At 39.8% G+C, this 16,700-nt stretch overlaps 1 protein-coding gene across 1 annotated transcript; it reads left to right on the forward strand.

Annotated features, from left to right (window-relative positions):
* Positions 1-1,711: 1,711 nt before the first annotated feature.
* LOC144542319 (L-rhamnose-binding lectin CSL3-like) lies at positions 1,712-16,642 on the forward strand. Its single transcript, XM_078288328.1, has 10 exons — positions 1,712-1,847; positions 11,346-11,418; positions 12,550-12,594; positions 12,703-12,747; positions 13,312-13,447; positions 13,688-13,800; positions 13,909-13,953; positions 14,812-14,947; positions 15,810-15,923; positions 16,408-16,642. Exons 1-9 carry the CDS (start codon positions 1,839-1,841, stop codon positions 15,916-15,918), a joined length of 711 nt encoding a protein of 236 aa, XP_078144454.1. The 5' UTR covers positions 1,712-1,838; the 3' UTR covers positions 15,919-15,923; positions 16,408-16,642.
* The last annotated feature ends 58 nt before the right edge of the window (positions 16,643-16,700 follow it).

The following is a 16,700-nucleotide window of genomic DNA, read 5'->3' on the forward strand; positions in this document are numbered from 1 at the left end:
TAGAACCTAATTACATAGGGTAAGTTAATCTTAAATATTATATTATAGAAATATTACTGTTACCATCTACAAAAGATAAAGTATTTTGGTATGAAATCCCGCATTTTAATTTAACCAACTATCCTGTATCATAAATACATGTCTGGCATTTGTAACAAACCAAACCGCTTGAAAATCGGTCGAAAATTCAGCGAGTTATGATGATTTTAATTGTGGACAGACCTCCTGCCTCCATACACACACATGCATTAGGAGACGCGGCTCCGTACCAACACGCTGACGCACAAGATTCAACCGCGAGGTAACGGAACAAAATGTAGTCTGATTACAATTGTGAATGTGTTTTATTCTATTGAGTGGTAGAAGTAAAGAAAAATGTCTGACACATCCTTTGTTTTAAGTTAACCTCAGCTACTTACTGGAGGTCTGCCACCACTGACACACTTCCAGAGATCCTCCACACACACTCGTACCGAGGGCTAATGTGTGTGTGTGGGGGTTCGGGGAGGCAGGTAGGCAGTGGACCAAACCACTGTGAGGCATATGAGAGAGGGACTCAATCTTTCGAAACTTAAAAACGCATTGTTTTGCGTCTATAATTAGCACAAGTGCTTTCAATGCATATTATTATATTATTTAAAATTATATAGTTATGTTTACAATGATATATTGAGGGGGACAACTCTCTGTTAGTCCCAGGAAGGGGGGGTCCGGACCCCCCTGTCCCCCCCGTGATTTCCGCCCCTGGTTGAATCCCAAAGCATTTGGCAATAAATTGGTATGGGTGATGCCGGTTTGCTCTACTTGCTTGTCTAATCAAGAGAGGTCTGGTGATCACAGCGTAGCTCCCTCCCTCCGCTGAGAGCAGGGACTGTAGGATAGGGTCCACTTGTAATTTCTGCCGGCGTACGCCGAAACTGGCCCTGGTGGGCGGAGTCAGCACTTTGAAGTTTGATTAATTGACTGTCTGTCTTTCATCTTAAAAGGTAAACGTTAAGTATGGATACATGAAGGTAAGAAGTTCTTGAAGGATCATAAAAAAGGGGATTACAAAAGACATGTATTTTGAGTGACACTGTGAAAAGGTAGAACCAAAGACTATCTAATCTCAGGTATAACCAATACTCATAATAAAGATAACTACACACTAGACTTACATAAAAAAGCTAACACATTCATTGGCAGTGCTCTTATAGTATTGACAGTGTGTGACTTCTAAAAAACTTCTAAAAAAAAAAAGTTTCATATTCTTTGATACATTTTGTATATGTTTGTTGTGATTGAAGTTGCAAATGACACATTATCTATCGATAGTGCCACAATAATGTACCATAGATCTGTCAGTCCTATTCTTCAAAATATATATATATATATATATCCATAATTGAATAATTCAACATGTGAAGTTTAGTAAAGTTGTGGGTTAAACAATACAGAAAGTAAGACCGTTTTTCTTATGTATATTTAGTACTATTCTGGCAGAATTTAGCATGATGACCAACTTAATTATTTCCCGGATTTTGTATTGGTTACCGTAGTCCCTAAATGTATGTAGAAATGCAGGAAATGGGATTCAAATCGCAAATTTTTCTTCTGGGGGAGTACCCCCAGACTCCCCGTTTTATTGTGTCCCCCCTACTTCTCAAACCAAAGTTACGCCCTTGGGATTAGATGCAGCCCTCTTCTATTAAAACGGTCAAACTCATTTCGCGAATCTGAATGCAGCCGCCACTCCAATTCGTCCACCCACTGCTCCACGCCCAATCCGCCCGGCATCGTCGTCCCCGACCCTCGCCGCAGGTCCCGGACAGCAAAAGTGTGCAGACGGATCAGTACAGATGCTATGGGTAAAGTCAGTAAGTTCTCTGTTTTCCATGCTTACCTGTGAGAAGGTGCTGTTACTCCCATGTAGATCCGCCGAGTTGTTTGAGTCTGCCTCCCCCGCCTTCACGTTAACTGGGCCTGGGCATTGATGTACGTCTCCGGATAGCGGGAGGCATATAGCTATGATAAGCTTGCTTGCATCAACAATGTACCAGACCTATTTTACATTTACTGTACATGCATTGAACATCTATGGCACACCTTGCCTGTAGGTGGCGCTACAGGTCCCAATAATGCCTAACTACAAGAATTGAGCAATTGATTGTATACAGAATAAGTAAATCTGCAAGTATGCCAAATTTCATGGTACTGTATGCCTCCAGTAGAAAAATTGTGTAGAAAGTGTAGAAAATACACACTAAACTAGGATTCATTTTTCTTTTATTTCTTTTATTTCTCTGTCAGTTTTACAGTTGTGTGTGTGATGTGAGAGAGGCCACACAAACATTAACTTCTGTCAGTGATGGTTATACCAGTCAAATGTGTGTGTGTGTGTGAGAGAGAGAGAGAGAGAACTGAATTCATAAAGTACCTTTATTTTCACAACTCCAACATTGACAACAAAAACCCTATGGTCATGATAAAATCAACAAGTACATTAATCATTATTAGAAATAGAGAGAGAGAATAAAAGCACTAGACCAGCTCCTAAAGGAAACTACATCCATGTGTTTGAGGCTCCCCTCCTCATCCACCTCACACAGCACCCCACTGATCCCCCACACAGAGACAAACTGAGCTACATTTTGCACCAGCTCATAGTACAGAAACTCAACCTGCAGCCTTGCTGCTACCAGCCCCAGCATGATGTTCCCTGCCTCCACTGACCCCGCCCCCAGCCTCTTATTCTTCCTACTTTTCCAAGTGGCCAACTTAGCCTGCCCAAAAATGAAATTAAGCAGGCACACCTTTCTCCTCTCTGCAAACTTATATCTGGGCCCAGCAATGTACAACTCCCTGGAAAAGTCCTTACGCCTTGTGCACCAGCCCTGCACTGTCCTCAGCAAACCCTCCAGCCTATCACAGGTCAGAAATAAGTGATCCATTGTGTCTAGAGAGAGAGAAAGAGACGGATGTAAAAACTGATCTCTGCTGTTTTTAGTTTGACTGACCCAGTTTTCACATCCTTCTCGGAAAGAAGAAACAAGGAAACAAGGAAATACATTCCTGAATGGGACTTGAGATGGTTTTTTTGTGTGTGTATGGCACAAGAGGAAGAGACAGAGAAAGAGTGGGAGAGAATAACACACACATACAATATGTACATAATATACTGTATGCTGCACTATTAGTGTGTGTTCTGTTAAGTGTTTCTTCTCTCTTGCCCTCCTCTTGTGGAAACGTTGTGAAAAGCCCCATAAGGGAAAGACTGGAATAGTATCGTCCAGCCTGAGTTGCTGCCACAGCCCGTAGTATTGCCCCGCTTACTTACTGACAGCTCTGGGATCAGCTATCTGACAGCTAAAATGCAAAGAGTTTCATTCCAAAATTTCCAAAAAACTGAAGATACCCCGTGCCCTGTGTATGCATTCTGGATCTATATCCTCTGTAGTATTAGAGATGAAACAGCCAGACTATGTATTTTGTACTCTAACATTAATTGTATCGCATTATCTTATGGAAATGGAAATGTAATATTTATATCTATCTAATTTTGTACAGTAGAATTATATTTGCTATTGCCTATTATTGTTAACTTTTTGAAGTGCATTTCGGGAATGTGAACCTGTTGGATTCTCCGCTAATCAGCACCTGATTATTTAAAGACACACCTGATGGCAATCAAGCACAGAGCGAATCTGATGAAGCAACATGCGAAACGTGTAGTTCGCTCCTTTTTGTTTTTAATGTAATTTGTTAATAAAATAGTGTCAACCTAATATGCTGGTGTGCGCTGGAATATTGATATCTAAGTGATAGCATTTGTAGTTTTTGAGCTATGGACGTTTGTTTCAGAGTATTCCACTTTCAAAACAAATTCTCAGTCTCCACAGTCTTTTTTTTTTGTAGAGAGTAGCAGTAGTAGTAGAGCTGTGTGTGTATGTTACACAGTGAAATACACTGTAGATGGTCATATTTGACTACAGCAAATGACTGGATCACCTTAGAAAACTTTAGAATAATTAGGTGGCAGTGACTATAAGAAATGACTGAATACAAGCCTTCAATGTTAATGGCACAATGTCAGCAGAGCTCCCCCTGGTGTCATAAACATGACACAACAGTATAGGCAGAATCAACAGTGTCATGAATAGGACACCAGGGGGAGCTCTGCTAACAGTGTCTGTAGAGAAAGCCCTCTATCAGTAGTAGTATTTGGACTACCAGAATTAGAAACAGTAAAAGTAGCAATAGTGGTAGTAGTAGCAGTAATAGCAGCAGTAGCAGTACAATAGTAATAGTAGTAGTAGTTTAAGTGTTTGAAGTAGTTGAATTAATAGTTTAAAATGGTAGCAGTATTAGTAACAGTAGAAGTAGCAATAGTAGTAGTAGCAGCAGTAGTAGGACTTGTAAGTTGCAGTAGTAGTGATAGTCAAGGGCGTAACTTTGGTTTGAGAAGTGGGGGGGACACAATAAAACGGGGAGTCTGGGGGTACTCCCCCAGAAGAAAAATTGCGATTTGAATCCCATTTCCTGCATTTCTACATACATTTAGGGACTACGGTAACCAATACAAAATCCGGGAAATAATTAAGTTGGTCATCATGCTAAATTCTGCCAGAATAGTACTAAATATGCATAAGAAAAACTGTCTTACTTTTCTGTATTGTTTAACCCACAACTTTACTAAACTTCACATGTTGAATTATTCAATTATGGATATATATATATATATATATTTTGAAGAATAGGACTGACAGATCTATGGTACATTATTGTGGCACTATCGATAGATAATGTGTCATTTGCAACTTCAATCACAACAAACACATACAAAATGTATCAAAGAATATGAAACTTTTTTTTTTTAGAAGTTTTTTAGAAGTCACACACTGTCAATACTATAAGAGCACTGCCAATGAATGTGTTAGCTTTTTTATGTAAGTCTAGTGTGTAGTTATCTTTATTATGAGTATTGGTTATACCTGAGATTAGATAGTCTTTGGTTCTACCTTTTCACAGTGTCACTCAAAATACATGTCTTTTGTAATCCCCTTTTTTTATGATCCTTCAAGAACTTCTTACCTTCATGTATCCATACTTAACGTTTACCTTTTAAGGCCCTGACACACCAATGTCGAGCCGTCGGTAAGCGTCGGTGTCCCTAGTTTTTGCGGTGTGTCCCGCACCGTCGGCACTAGTCGGACCCTGTCGGTGGCTTTTCGGCCGATTGAGCATCGGCGGCGGCGGCGGAGCCATCGGTGAGAGAGATCACTCTGATTGGTAGTTCGTGTTTTGCCTCTGGAATGATAAATTCCTTCAACATGTGGAACTGAACAGGAAAGAGCCGAGCGAAATTTTTAAAATCGGAGGTTTCATTTATCTCCAGCTCTCGACACAGGTCCGGGAAAGCCCCTTGAGCCTGTCGCTGGAGTAACGTTATTCATGATTTCACCCATTTAGTGCGGTTTCTCCTTATTTTTCGCCTCCGCCTCTTCCTTTCTTCTTCCACAACCAAAAGACCAAGGGCTGACAACGCCAGTGCCATTTGCAACTTCTTATCAGACATATGGTATGGACAGTTATTTCCCCTCACGCAGGCGCAGAACGTACGTGCTAGTTGGCCATTGGCTGTAGTCTTTGCGGTGTGTTCAAGTGCAACTTTTTGGACCAGACGCAGGCGACGTGAGACGACACAACAGTCGGCCTTCGTCGCCGCTGGTTCTTTGACGTCGGTTTGGTGTGTCAGGGCCTTTAAGATGAAAGACAGACAGTCAATTAATCAAACTTCAAAGTGCTGACTCCGCCCACCCGGGCCAGTTTTGGCGTACGCCGGTAGCAATTACCATTGGACCCTATCCTACAGTCCCTGCTCTCAGTGGAGGGAGGGAGCTACGCTGTGATCATTAGGGGTGGGCGATACCGCAAAATTTGGTTTCGATCCGATACCAAGTAATACAGGGCCAGAATCGCCGATATCGATACCGATACTTTTTATTATTAAAAGCAGCTTATGTACTTTCATGTAGGGGAGAGCAGTGTGTCATGATTTATGAGGTGAATGCATCATCAATAGGCTAAATCTGAATACATTTTCATGACCACTAAATTATTTGCCAAAGGTTAACAATCATTGTAAGGTGAGTGGTAGAATTTCTACCTGCCACCTGTGAAACCCGGGTTTGATTCCCAACTGAAGCATGTATGTAGCAAGCAAAGCAAAAAAAAATTGGCGTAGCCAGTTTTTTTTTGCTTTCCACTGTTAATTACTTAATCACATGCATGTTAAAACACAGGACAGTTTTTAAAGGCAAATAACAAAAACATTTTTTTTTATTATTGTAAATTGAATGTGCAAACATGAAAAAAAGTTTTTTGAATAAACAAAGAGCACACAATTATTTGTGGAGAACAATGAATGTTTTAAAACTTTCACAACTTTTATAAATAAACAAAGTGCAAATAACTAAACAAAAGCACAAACTACCCTCAGAGGTAGTGGCAACAGTAATAGCAGTATACCCTAGCATACCATTAGTAATTTTAATTGGTGTAGAAGGAGTAACACAATTAGTAGTAATAGCAGTAGTGTTATTTGCAGTAGTAGTTGTAATAGTAACAGTAGAAGTAGTAGTGGCAGAAGTAGTTGTAGCAGTATTAGTAGTAGTAGTAGTAGCTGTAGTTGTAATGGAAGTAGAAGGGTTAGGGTCAGTCATTGTAGATGTAATGGTAACTACACGTGTGTGTGTGTGTGTGTGTGTGTGTGTGTGTGCCTCTCTCTCTCTGCTTCTCTCCCTGTCTCCCACCAGTCACCAGGTGTACTCACTCCCTAATCACACACACTCTCTACATAAGAAAGTCAAATATGACCATCTACAGTGTATTTCACTGTGTAACATACACACACAGCTCTACTACTACTGCTACTCTCTACAAAAAAAAAAAAAGACTGTGGAGACTGAGAATTTGTTTTGAAAGTGGAATACTCTGAAACAAACGTCCATAGCTCAAAAACAAATGCTATCACTTATATATTTACATTGTGAGAGACAGAAGAAGTAGGTGAACATTTTGATGTGTAATATGTGTATGTAGGGTGAAAATTGTGGAAATGATCACAGTTCAAAAATGTTGAATATTTAGTAAAAATCACAAAAATCAGTTTTGCACTAGTGTTGAACAAACATTTAGAACTCCAAAACTATAAATGCTATGACTTAGATATTTACATTGCGAGTGGCAGAAGAAGTAGTTGAACAGTTTGATGTGTAATATGTGTACGTAGGGTGAAAAATGTGGGACTACCACAGTTTAAAAACGTTGAATATTTAGTAAAAATCACAGCCTCTAGAGTGTGTGATGACATCATCCACTCTAGCAGGCTGAACATTCCTCCATTCATTTCTATGGGGAAAAATATCATGTTTAAACATATATTGTGAAAAACCTATAAATCCGAAAGCTTAGAAAAGTAATAGCACGCTATCCCCGAACATGCTGAACATTTGAGAGTTGGAACGGCGTCGATAGCTAAAACGGTTCAAGCCGCATTAAAGTTTAAAAAAGCGTCCGGAAGAAAAATAATAAGTATGACGGATAACAACAGTGTGAGTTATTACTGCTGAAGCAAGCACACTAATAAGTATGCAAGATAATAATAGTGTGCTTCGCTTGCAGCAAGCACACTAATGAAAATAGTTCCAGTGATGAATCACCGCTAGTCCCACAGGCTAGCGTTAAAGATAAAATCCACCCTGAAGCACTTGTAACACTGTCAAAAAAACAGCTATTGGATTTTCTTATTCCCATGGATATGTACATGTCACACACACACACACACATAAACAATCTACAAATGCGTTTTTTTCAGTCATGCACAGGACCATACACAGACACACAAATAAAAACCCCTTGCTCTCAAGCACACTTTAACAGCTTGTCACACACCCACACACATGCTATTATTGTGTAACTGAAGGACTCAAGATAGCTAAAAACTTTAATAATATTGAATAGTGAGTTGTACTGTATCAGTTTTGGCAGACCAAGTGTTCATGGAAACCTCATTTTGGAATGAAACTCTTTGCATTTTAGCTGTCAGATAGCTGATCCCAGAGCTGTCAGTAAGTAAGCGGGGCAATACTACGGGCTGTGGCAGCAACTCAGGCTGGACGATACTATTTCAGTCTTTCCCTTATGGGGCTTTTCACAACATTTCCACAAGAGGAGGGCAAGGGAGAAGAAACACTTAACAGAACACACACTAATAGTGCAGCATACAGTATATTATGTACATATTGTATGTGTGTGTTATTCTCTCCCACTCTTTCTCTGTCTCTTCCTCTTGTGCCATACACACACAAAAAAACCATCTCAAGTCCCATTCAGGAATGTATTTCCTTGTTTCCTTGTTTCTTCTTTCCGAGAAGGATGTGAAAACTGGGTCAGTCAAACTAAAAACAGCAGAGATCAGTTTTTACATCCGTCTCTTTCTCTCTCTCTAGACACAATGGATCACTTATTTCTGACCTGTGATAGGCTGGAGGGTTTGCTGAGGACAGTGCAGGGCTGGTGCACAAGGCGTAAGGACTTTTCCAGGGAGTTGTACATTGCTGGGCCCAGATATAAGTTTGCAGAGAGGAGAAAGGTGTGCCTGCTTAATTTCATTTTTGGGCAGGCTAAGTTGGCCACTTGGAAAAGTAGGAAGAATAAGAGGCTGGGGGCGGGGTCAGTGGAGGCAGGGAACATCATGCTGGGGCTGGTAGCAGCAAGGCTGCAGGTTGAGTTTCTGTACTATGAGCTGGTGCAAAATGTAGCTCAGTTTGTCTCTGTGTGGGGGATCAGTGGGGTGCTGTGTGAGGTGGATGAGGAGGGGAGCCTCAAACACATGGATGTAGTTTCCTTTAGGAGCTGGTCTAGTGCTTTTATTCTCTCTCTCTATTTCTAATAATGATTAATGTACTTGTTGATTTTATCATGACCATAGGGTTTTTGTTGTCAATGTTGGAGTTGTGAAAATAAAGGTACTTTATGAATTCAGTTCTCTCTCTCTCTCTCTCTCTCACACACACACACATTTGACTGGTATAACCATCACTGACAGAAGTTAATGTTTGTGTGGCCTCTCTCACATCACACACACAACTGTAAAACTGACAGAGAAATAAAAGAAATGAAATAAAAATGAATCCTAGTTTTGTCATGCCCTCTGCCTCCTAGTCTCTCTCTCTCTTTGTGTGTGGTCTGATTACAGAGCTGGAGTCAGGTGTCCGGAGTCAGGAGCCGGTCTGCTCAGCTGCAACTCATCACCCAATCATCCCTACTACTTAAGCCCGGCTCAAGCCTCCAGACTCCGCCAGATTGTTGACTCAGTTCACCCTGTTAGTCACTTTCAAGCCGTTTAGTCTGTTGTCAGTCTGTCCTGCATTTTTGCCTAGACTCACTCTTGCCTGTTTGTCCAGATCCTGTCCTGACTCCTGCCGCCTGCTCCAGCTCTGGAACCCTGTCAGTCCTTCGTCCAGTCTGCCGCCTCGTCAGTCAGCTGTCAAGCCCGGACTCCTCCACTCTCCAGGCCAGCCTCGTCCTCTCACCCTACCCTCAAATAAATCTTTATTTGAACTGTCCTGCTGCCTCCTCGTGTTGTGTCTCTGCCTTAGAGTCCGCCAACCTTAACCCGTGACAAGTTTAGTGTGTATTTTCTACACTTTCTACACAATTTTTCTACTGGAGGCATACAGTACCTTGAAATTTGGCATACTTGCAGATTTACTTATTCTGTATACAATCAATTCTTGTAGTTAGGCATTATTGCTGAAAATTGGCTTATTGGCGTTTTTTCCCCCACATATAAACCGTGTATAGTCTATTTGTGGTCAGACACTATTGGAGCCACCGGATTGGCCAGATGCATAGGAGATTATAGTACATGTGCATGAGATGTGATACTTTGAAATAGGCTGGAAGCTGGAAATTGGAACATTTACCTTTTTTATTTGCTGACCAAAACTCTGGATAGGCCACTGGATTGGCCAGATAAGCATTAGATATACAGTAAATGTATTGTGTGTGTGTGTGTGTGTGTGTAAAAATTAGAGTGAAGATTGTCTCCAGTAATTTCCAGTACAGGAGGAGACCAATATGCATGTGAGTATGCGTGCGAGTATTAGCTCTGCTTTGTGTAAAGCACCTACCAGGATGTCGATATTGAATGATGTGCCTGCAGCCATCCATGAACTCTTGAATCTTGGCAAGAGGATGGCTGCTGCGTTTAGCTCTGGGTCAACCATCATTTCCCCAAACCGGTTTTTAGCTGGTATATAACAATGGCACGTTTTTTTTTTTTTTTTTTTCAATTTAATCTGACAGTGTTGTTCGGATGTGTGCTGCTAAAATTGTAATGTTACAGGAAATGGGATTTCTTTCTACCAAACAAGCAAAAGTTTAAATCCAAGTTCCAATAAAATTGTGCTAGCTATGTGGATTGTGTGTTTGGCTGTTAATGTTAGCTATCAATATATATTTAAAGTGCCACATCAGACATCACAACATTTAGTTGTAGTAGGCTACTTGTACTTGAAGTTAGGGCTGGGCGATATGTTGGAAATCAATAATCACGATAATCATAAGGATTTCTTTCAGTATCGAACAATATATATCACGATATGGCTCGTGTATGCAAAATCACATTAAATAATCAAATGTTCATCCCATTGAACCGAATGGTAATGTTTGTTGATGTCAAACCAAACTGAAATGCATGAAGAGGATTGGTCTGGTCTCTCAATATTCTCTGCCGTTGCAGTCTATAGATGAGGCGTTACAAACATACGTACAAACAGTAAGTTACCAGCATCCTACATATTTTTTTCAGAAGTATTCAAACTGGAATGACAAAGACAGATTAATTTCATTTCAAGTTTGCAAAACTTCCTTACGACCACAGAACCTCAAAAGAGTAGGTTACAAATTCCTTCCTACAAAGATTCAAATCTGAGCCTCAAACTTGCAAAACTAGTTTCAAGCATTCAAAACATAGCTTTTATACCTTTCAGATTGTGGCAGTTATCCAACTTGATACTCAAGTACAGTAATGAGAGTAGTTGTAGTTTGTTACTTCCCACCTTTGGTGGCAAATAGAGAAATGCAAGGACTTTTACCTAGAGTTTACATACAAATGGATTTTAAAATGTGTCAGTCTTTACAACTAAAGTTCTATAAACATCTTTGACATTCCAAAGTAAATTTTCAGGAAGTACCAAAAGACTATCGGTACCACACCTACCAGCTGTCAGCTATTGATTGGTATCATACTGAGCTCTATGAGGGCAGGACTTATTATAAATACATGATACTGTATACAGGACAGACACAGAAAGCGGACGGCCCTTCCTGACACCATGGCCCACAGCAGACTGTATACTGCAGCAGCACTCTGTAAGTACAGCCAGGGACCACAGTACTTCAGACAGCATTCATACATGTTGTGATGTATAGGGACATTTTTATGTCATGACCATCTATTATTTATTTTTTTATCTAGCTGTCTGTCTATTTATTTTATTGTTTACTAGGTAACATTATTATTTATTTGCATGTCTGTTTATTTATTTATTTGCTTATTTGTTTGTTTGTTTTAGTAGAACATTTCCACTGAAATTTGCCCCTTGTGGCTCCTATGCTCCTATACAATATTTTATCAAGACAAATAGTTTTTAATGTAATACATGATTGAAGTTTTGATACATTTGTATTCTTCTAGATGGGCCATACTGAAATAGATATGTTACCCTGGTAGGTCTTGGTGTTATTGAGTGAAACCTGTGTAATAAAATATGAGATGTAAAATTGAGCTATTCCTGTTTTAAAGCCCAGTAGCACCTTGGTGATTCTACTTTCAAGAATCATAGTGCCAGACACTTGTGTGCTTGAGCTTAATTAAGATTACTTGCTATATGGATCACACAGATATATGACAGTATACAGTAGTAGAGTAGAGTAGTGGATCTCAAAGTGGGGTCCGGGGACCCCCAGGGGTCCTTGAGGGGGTTCCAGGGGGTCCCCAGCAAAAAGGGGAATAATTTATTTTCACTATAATTCCATCCATAAGTAACACAATGGCAGAATGTATGACTATTTTGGTCATGGGTTTCATACACTTTCTGTAATAAAACATCTAAAAGCAAAAATCCTATCAGATGGGGGACCCTGGGACAAAATCTTATCAAATGGGGGTCCGTGGTCTAATTTGTGTCAGTTTAGGGGTCCTTGACGTGAAAAAGTTTGAGAACCACTGTCTTAGAGAATGTAAGTTAATTATTAGTATTTAATTACTTTTTGGGATGATTTCATAGATGTTGATTTCATTTAGTTCCTTTTTGTTTTTTGAAGATAAATGTATTGTAAATGGATAAATAGTTCTATATATTTATAAACATATTTTATATCCACATTTTTACATATGGATAGCCTATAAACTGGGAATTACAGTAAAAATTGTATTTTCTTCAATAAACTGATTGAAGTCAGCAGGAATATATAACATGAGTCTCTTCATGCTTCTTTCAGTGTTGGCTGCAGCATGTGTGCAAGCCGACTGGTGCTCAAAATCAGGTAAAATGTGATGTGTGTCTGTACTTCATGTCTGGGTAGAGTTAGTTTCTGCAAAGCTGGTGTGTATTGCCATGAACACAGCTTAAATTTCTTGTATTTTCATTTCAGCATTGGGTCCAACCTGCGAAGGTCACTCAGCGACCCTGGACTGTGGTGAGTCGCTACACACTCACCGACAAAACATAGCTTCCCTGCATTGGCGTTGATTTTACAATTGACTTTAAGATTTTACCTATTTTCATTAAATGGTCTGGCCCTAGCATACATTTGTGAGCTTTTATGTCTGTATGTACCTAAATTCAATCTTAGATCCTGTGACAAAGCTCTGTTATCAGTCCCTTGGTAGACTAAAGGCGAAAAGTGACCCCCCCCTGCCAGAATGTTTGCTTGTTATTTTATATTCCTGTTGTTTTTGGTTCTCTTCTGGTTTTAATGTCTGTGAAGCACTTTTTCAAAACACCTTTGTTTTGAAAGGTACAATATAAATACAGTTTATTATTATTATTCCATTTGCCAATGGTCATTTCTTCAATAAGTTACCCATAAGGGATTCAGTGTCTTGCTCAAGGACACTTCAGCAGGGCGGATGCTTGCCATCATGGGGGTTTGAACCTGGGTCTTCCAGTTGAAGGACGGTCTCCCTCCTCTCTTCACTTCCCTTCTGTCCCTGTCATCGTCATGTCACCACCTGAACACCATGTCTGCTTGTTTCTGTAGGGAGCTGTCAAATAAACGTAACTTCTGCGAACTACGGTCGCACTGACCACAGAGTCTGCTCCTATAGACGTCCGGCCAGCGAAATCACCAAAACCAACTGTGTCCTGCCCTCAGCCCTGCACCAGATGTCTAAGAGGTAAAACATGAGATGACATGACACTGTAATGATCCCTTTGGGGAAACAGGGTTATTGCAGAAGCAAATAGTATGAGGATTCAGCAACGAAAAGAATGAAAAGTAGAATGTAGTAGTGTCTAGGCATGCAGATGTGTCGTTGCATAAACAAAAAGCTCTCTCTCTGTCTCTCTTTCTCTCTCTCTAACCCACACACACTAAAGCACACAACTGAATGAATTCATTGAATGTTTTCTACCAGATGTGATGGGAAGACCTGGTGCTCTGTGCCGGCAGTCAACTCCATCTTCACTGATCCATGTGTGGGAACGTATAAATACCTGGAAGTCACCTACACCTGCGTGCCTAAAAGAAGTAAATGTTGCTCTCCCTCTCTCTCTCTCTAATAGTGGTTGGAGTTAGTTTGTGCACAGCTGTACTGCCATGCAGAGACAGCTTAAATTTTTTGTATTTTCATTTCAGCATTGAGTCGAACCTGCGAAGGTCACACAGCGATTCTGGACTGTGGTGAGTCGCTACACACTCACTGACACACAGTGTGATGCTATTGATCCTGTGGCCCATAGGAATATTTTTTGAGTTGAGTTTTTTGAGTTTTTACTGACTTTTATGCTCAAATATTGTCTAGCTGATGTAGAATGTCTAATAACTTCCTCTAACTCAATGACGGTAAATCAGAAATAGTTTTATTTGGCCCGCTAAACTCATCAGATATTCAGTACATATACATACTGTACATACATACTGTATATTTTGTACATTAAAGCAATGAGAAAACTGTAAGTGGGGGGGTTGTTCATTCATTATTTTCGTTGAAATGTGCACGATTACTTTGTCACGGTAGTAACACCAGGGTCAAATTTTTGTATCTAAACTCAGAATCAGCATTAAATTTATTCGGTGTTGCCCCATTTGAATGAATAAAATTCTTAATGTCAAGATGTCAGTTTTGGTGCTTTTAGTATGATGGCGAGATTGCGCTGAACCGAAATTAGTTTCATGCTAAAAGTAACATAAAAATGAACAACAAATATCAATTGAAACAGCTTCTATAACAACATTGTTTCAATAACATGAAGTGAAACTGTTCCATGTTTTTTTTTTTTTAAGAATCACAGCCAGATTTAATTTCTGTGTTTACTGTTATTATTTTTTAAATATACCTGAGGGAATGCCAAAAAAAAATGGTTGAAGAAGATAAATCTCTTCTCTTCTCTTCTCTTCTCTTCTCTTCTCTTCTCTTCTCTTCTCTTCTTCTAATTTTGGGAATGTAAAGTTAACACAGGCTTGCAATGTTAATGTCGAACCCACACTTGAATAACCAATAGTGCCTCCTAGTGAAACAGTGTCTGTGTGTCTCCTCAGCAATCGGCGTGATCAAGGTGACCGCCGCTAACTACGGTCGTACCAACAGCCATGTCTGCTCCGCCGGACATCCGCCCCACCTGGTCAGAAAAGTTAACTGCATCCTGCCCAGCACTCTGCAGCACGTGGCTCACAGGTAGGTCCAACTACTGTCCGCTCTCAACTCTGAAGGGAGTAAAAATTCTGCATGTTTTCTATTTGTGTCACATGATACATCATATTATTTTATCCAGAGCCAACACTTTACTACTCTCTCGTGTTAGCAGATGAGTCAATCAACTGCTCATACTCATATGTATGGTCTGTAAGGTTAGACCGATATATCAGTTTGCCAATCAGGCCAATATATATTTATTTATTAAATATTGGATATCAGCTAGTCATGTTGTCCACTGCCAATATGGTGGAGGTTCCTCCCTGACCACAGCTGCATAAAAACAGTCTGTAAAACCTGTAATGAAGTTTTATTTTCTTTGCATGTTTCATTTATTTAATTGTTCAGTAATGTTTTTTGTTAATTCTTCATTTAAAGGTAGGAATCAATCCCAGAATTTCCATGTATTTCAGTGGAGAGTTTTAGTGTCCCATGATGGTCTAAATGCTGTTTCAGAGGCTTTTCCACCCTGACAAGAGTACAATTCTAAGGGAAAAACTGAATACTTTGGCAAGAAATTTGAGAAATTTAAAGATATTGAATATTGGCATCACATATAGGCTATAGACAGCTTCAATACAAAAATTTCAGTGTTTGGTATCAGCCTCCAAAAACCCACATTGATCGAACCCTAATATACTGATTCAGTGAACAACAGACAGTGGTCTTCAAACATGAAACCATCTCAGAGTAGAAATGCAGACTTGTTTTTGTCATTTTCTGTTGTTTCTGTATAGATATGAGCCTCGAGACATACATATGCAGATATACCGGCCCTCAATGTGCTTCTTTGGGAAGCCTACAATTTGTATCACTCTATCTGGACACTTTCATACATTTTTAGGTGCAATGGAAAGCAGTGGTGTGACATCGGGGCAAGCAATGCAGTGTTTGGGGACCCCTGCTATGGCACCTACAAGTACCTGGATGTCAGCTATTTCTGTGTGGCTTAGGAAAAGTAAGAATTCATTTTCCCTTTATTAACCAAAGCAAGTCTTTTTAAATGAAGTATTTGACGTAAAGACAGCAATAAATACTTACAGACATCAATAAAGTATTTTGAATTGTTCTAAAAATCCTATATCTTTAGAATTATAGCATTTAGAGGTAGAGAATAGGATATAGAATAAGAATGAAGGCTCCAATGAAGCACTCCATAGAAGAATGAAACTGTTTTCAGGTCTACAGTTTTCCTCAGCATCCTGTCGTTGGTCAAGGTCATTCCAATAAAACTCACTGTCAAATGTCCGAGTCATGAGTTAAGTATGATGAGCTGTATGTAGTATGATGATAAGTATGAGCTGCAAGAGTCAAAATGCACCAGAAGAGGGAGCTAAAATGGAAGGCATGCAGACTATTAGAGGTACACATACACACACACAGACATAAACACAGACACATATACATACAGGCAACAATGGCTGTTATGTGTTGTTTTACAGGAGACACTGTCTGAGGAGACACATCCACAGAAGAGAGGAATTCCTTCATGCAGACTCTAATCTGTGTGTCTCTATGCCGCCTTTCCTTCTTGCTTATCTGGTGATTGTACACATTCATCAATATATCCTAAAAATTGTGCAGTTGGTGATCAAGCCTTATGAAATCAAATCTCTTTATTTTTAGAATTTTGTGAAATGGAAATAATTTCTGACTCAATAAACTACAGCACTTCAACCATTGTGTCCCCACTGAGTTTAGAGAACTCCAGGTTCAGCATGGTCCCCATTCTGTC

Source organism: Centroberyx gerrardi, chromosome 14 (assembly GCF_048128805.1).
Source record: "Centroberyx gerrardi isolate f3 chromosome 14, fCenGer3.hap1.cur.20231027, whole genome shotgun sequence".
In the NCBI taxonomy this organism is placed as follows: Eukaryota; Metazoa; Chordata; class Actinopteri; order Beryciformes; family Berycidae; genus Centroberyx; species Centroberyx gerrardi.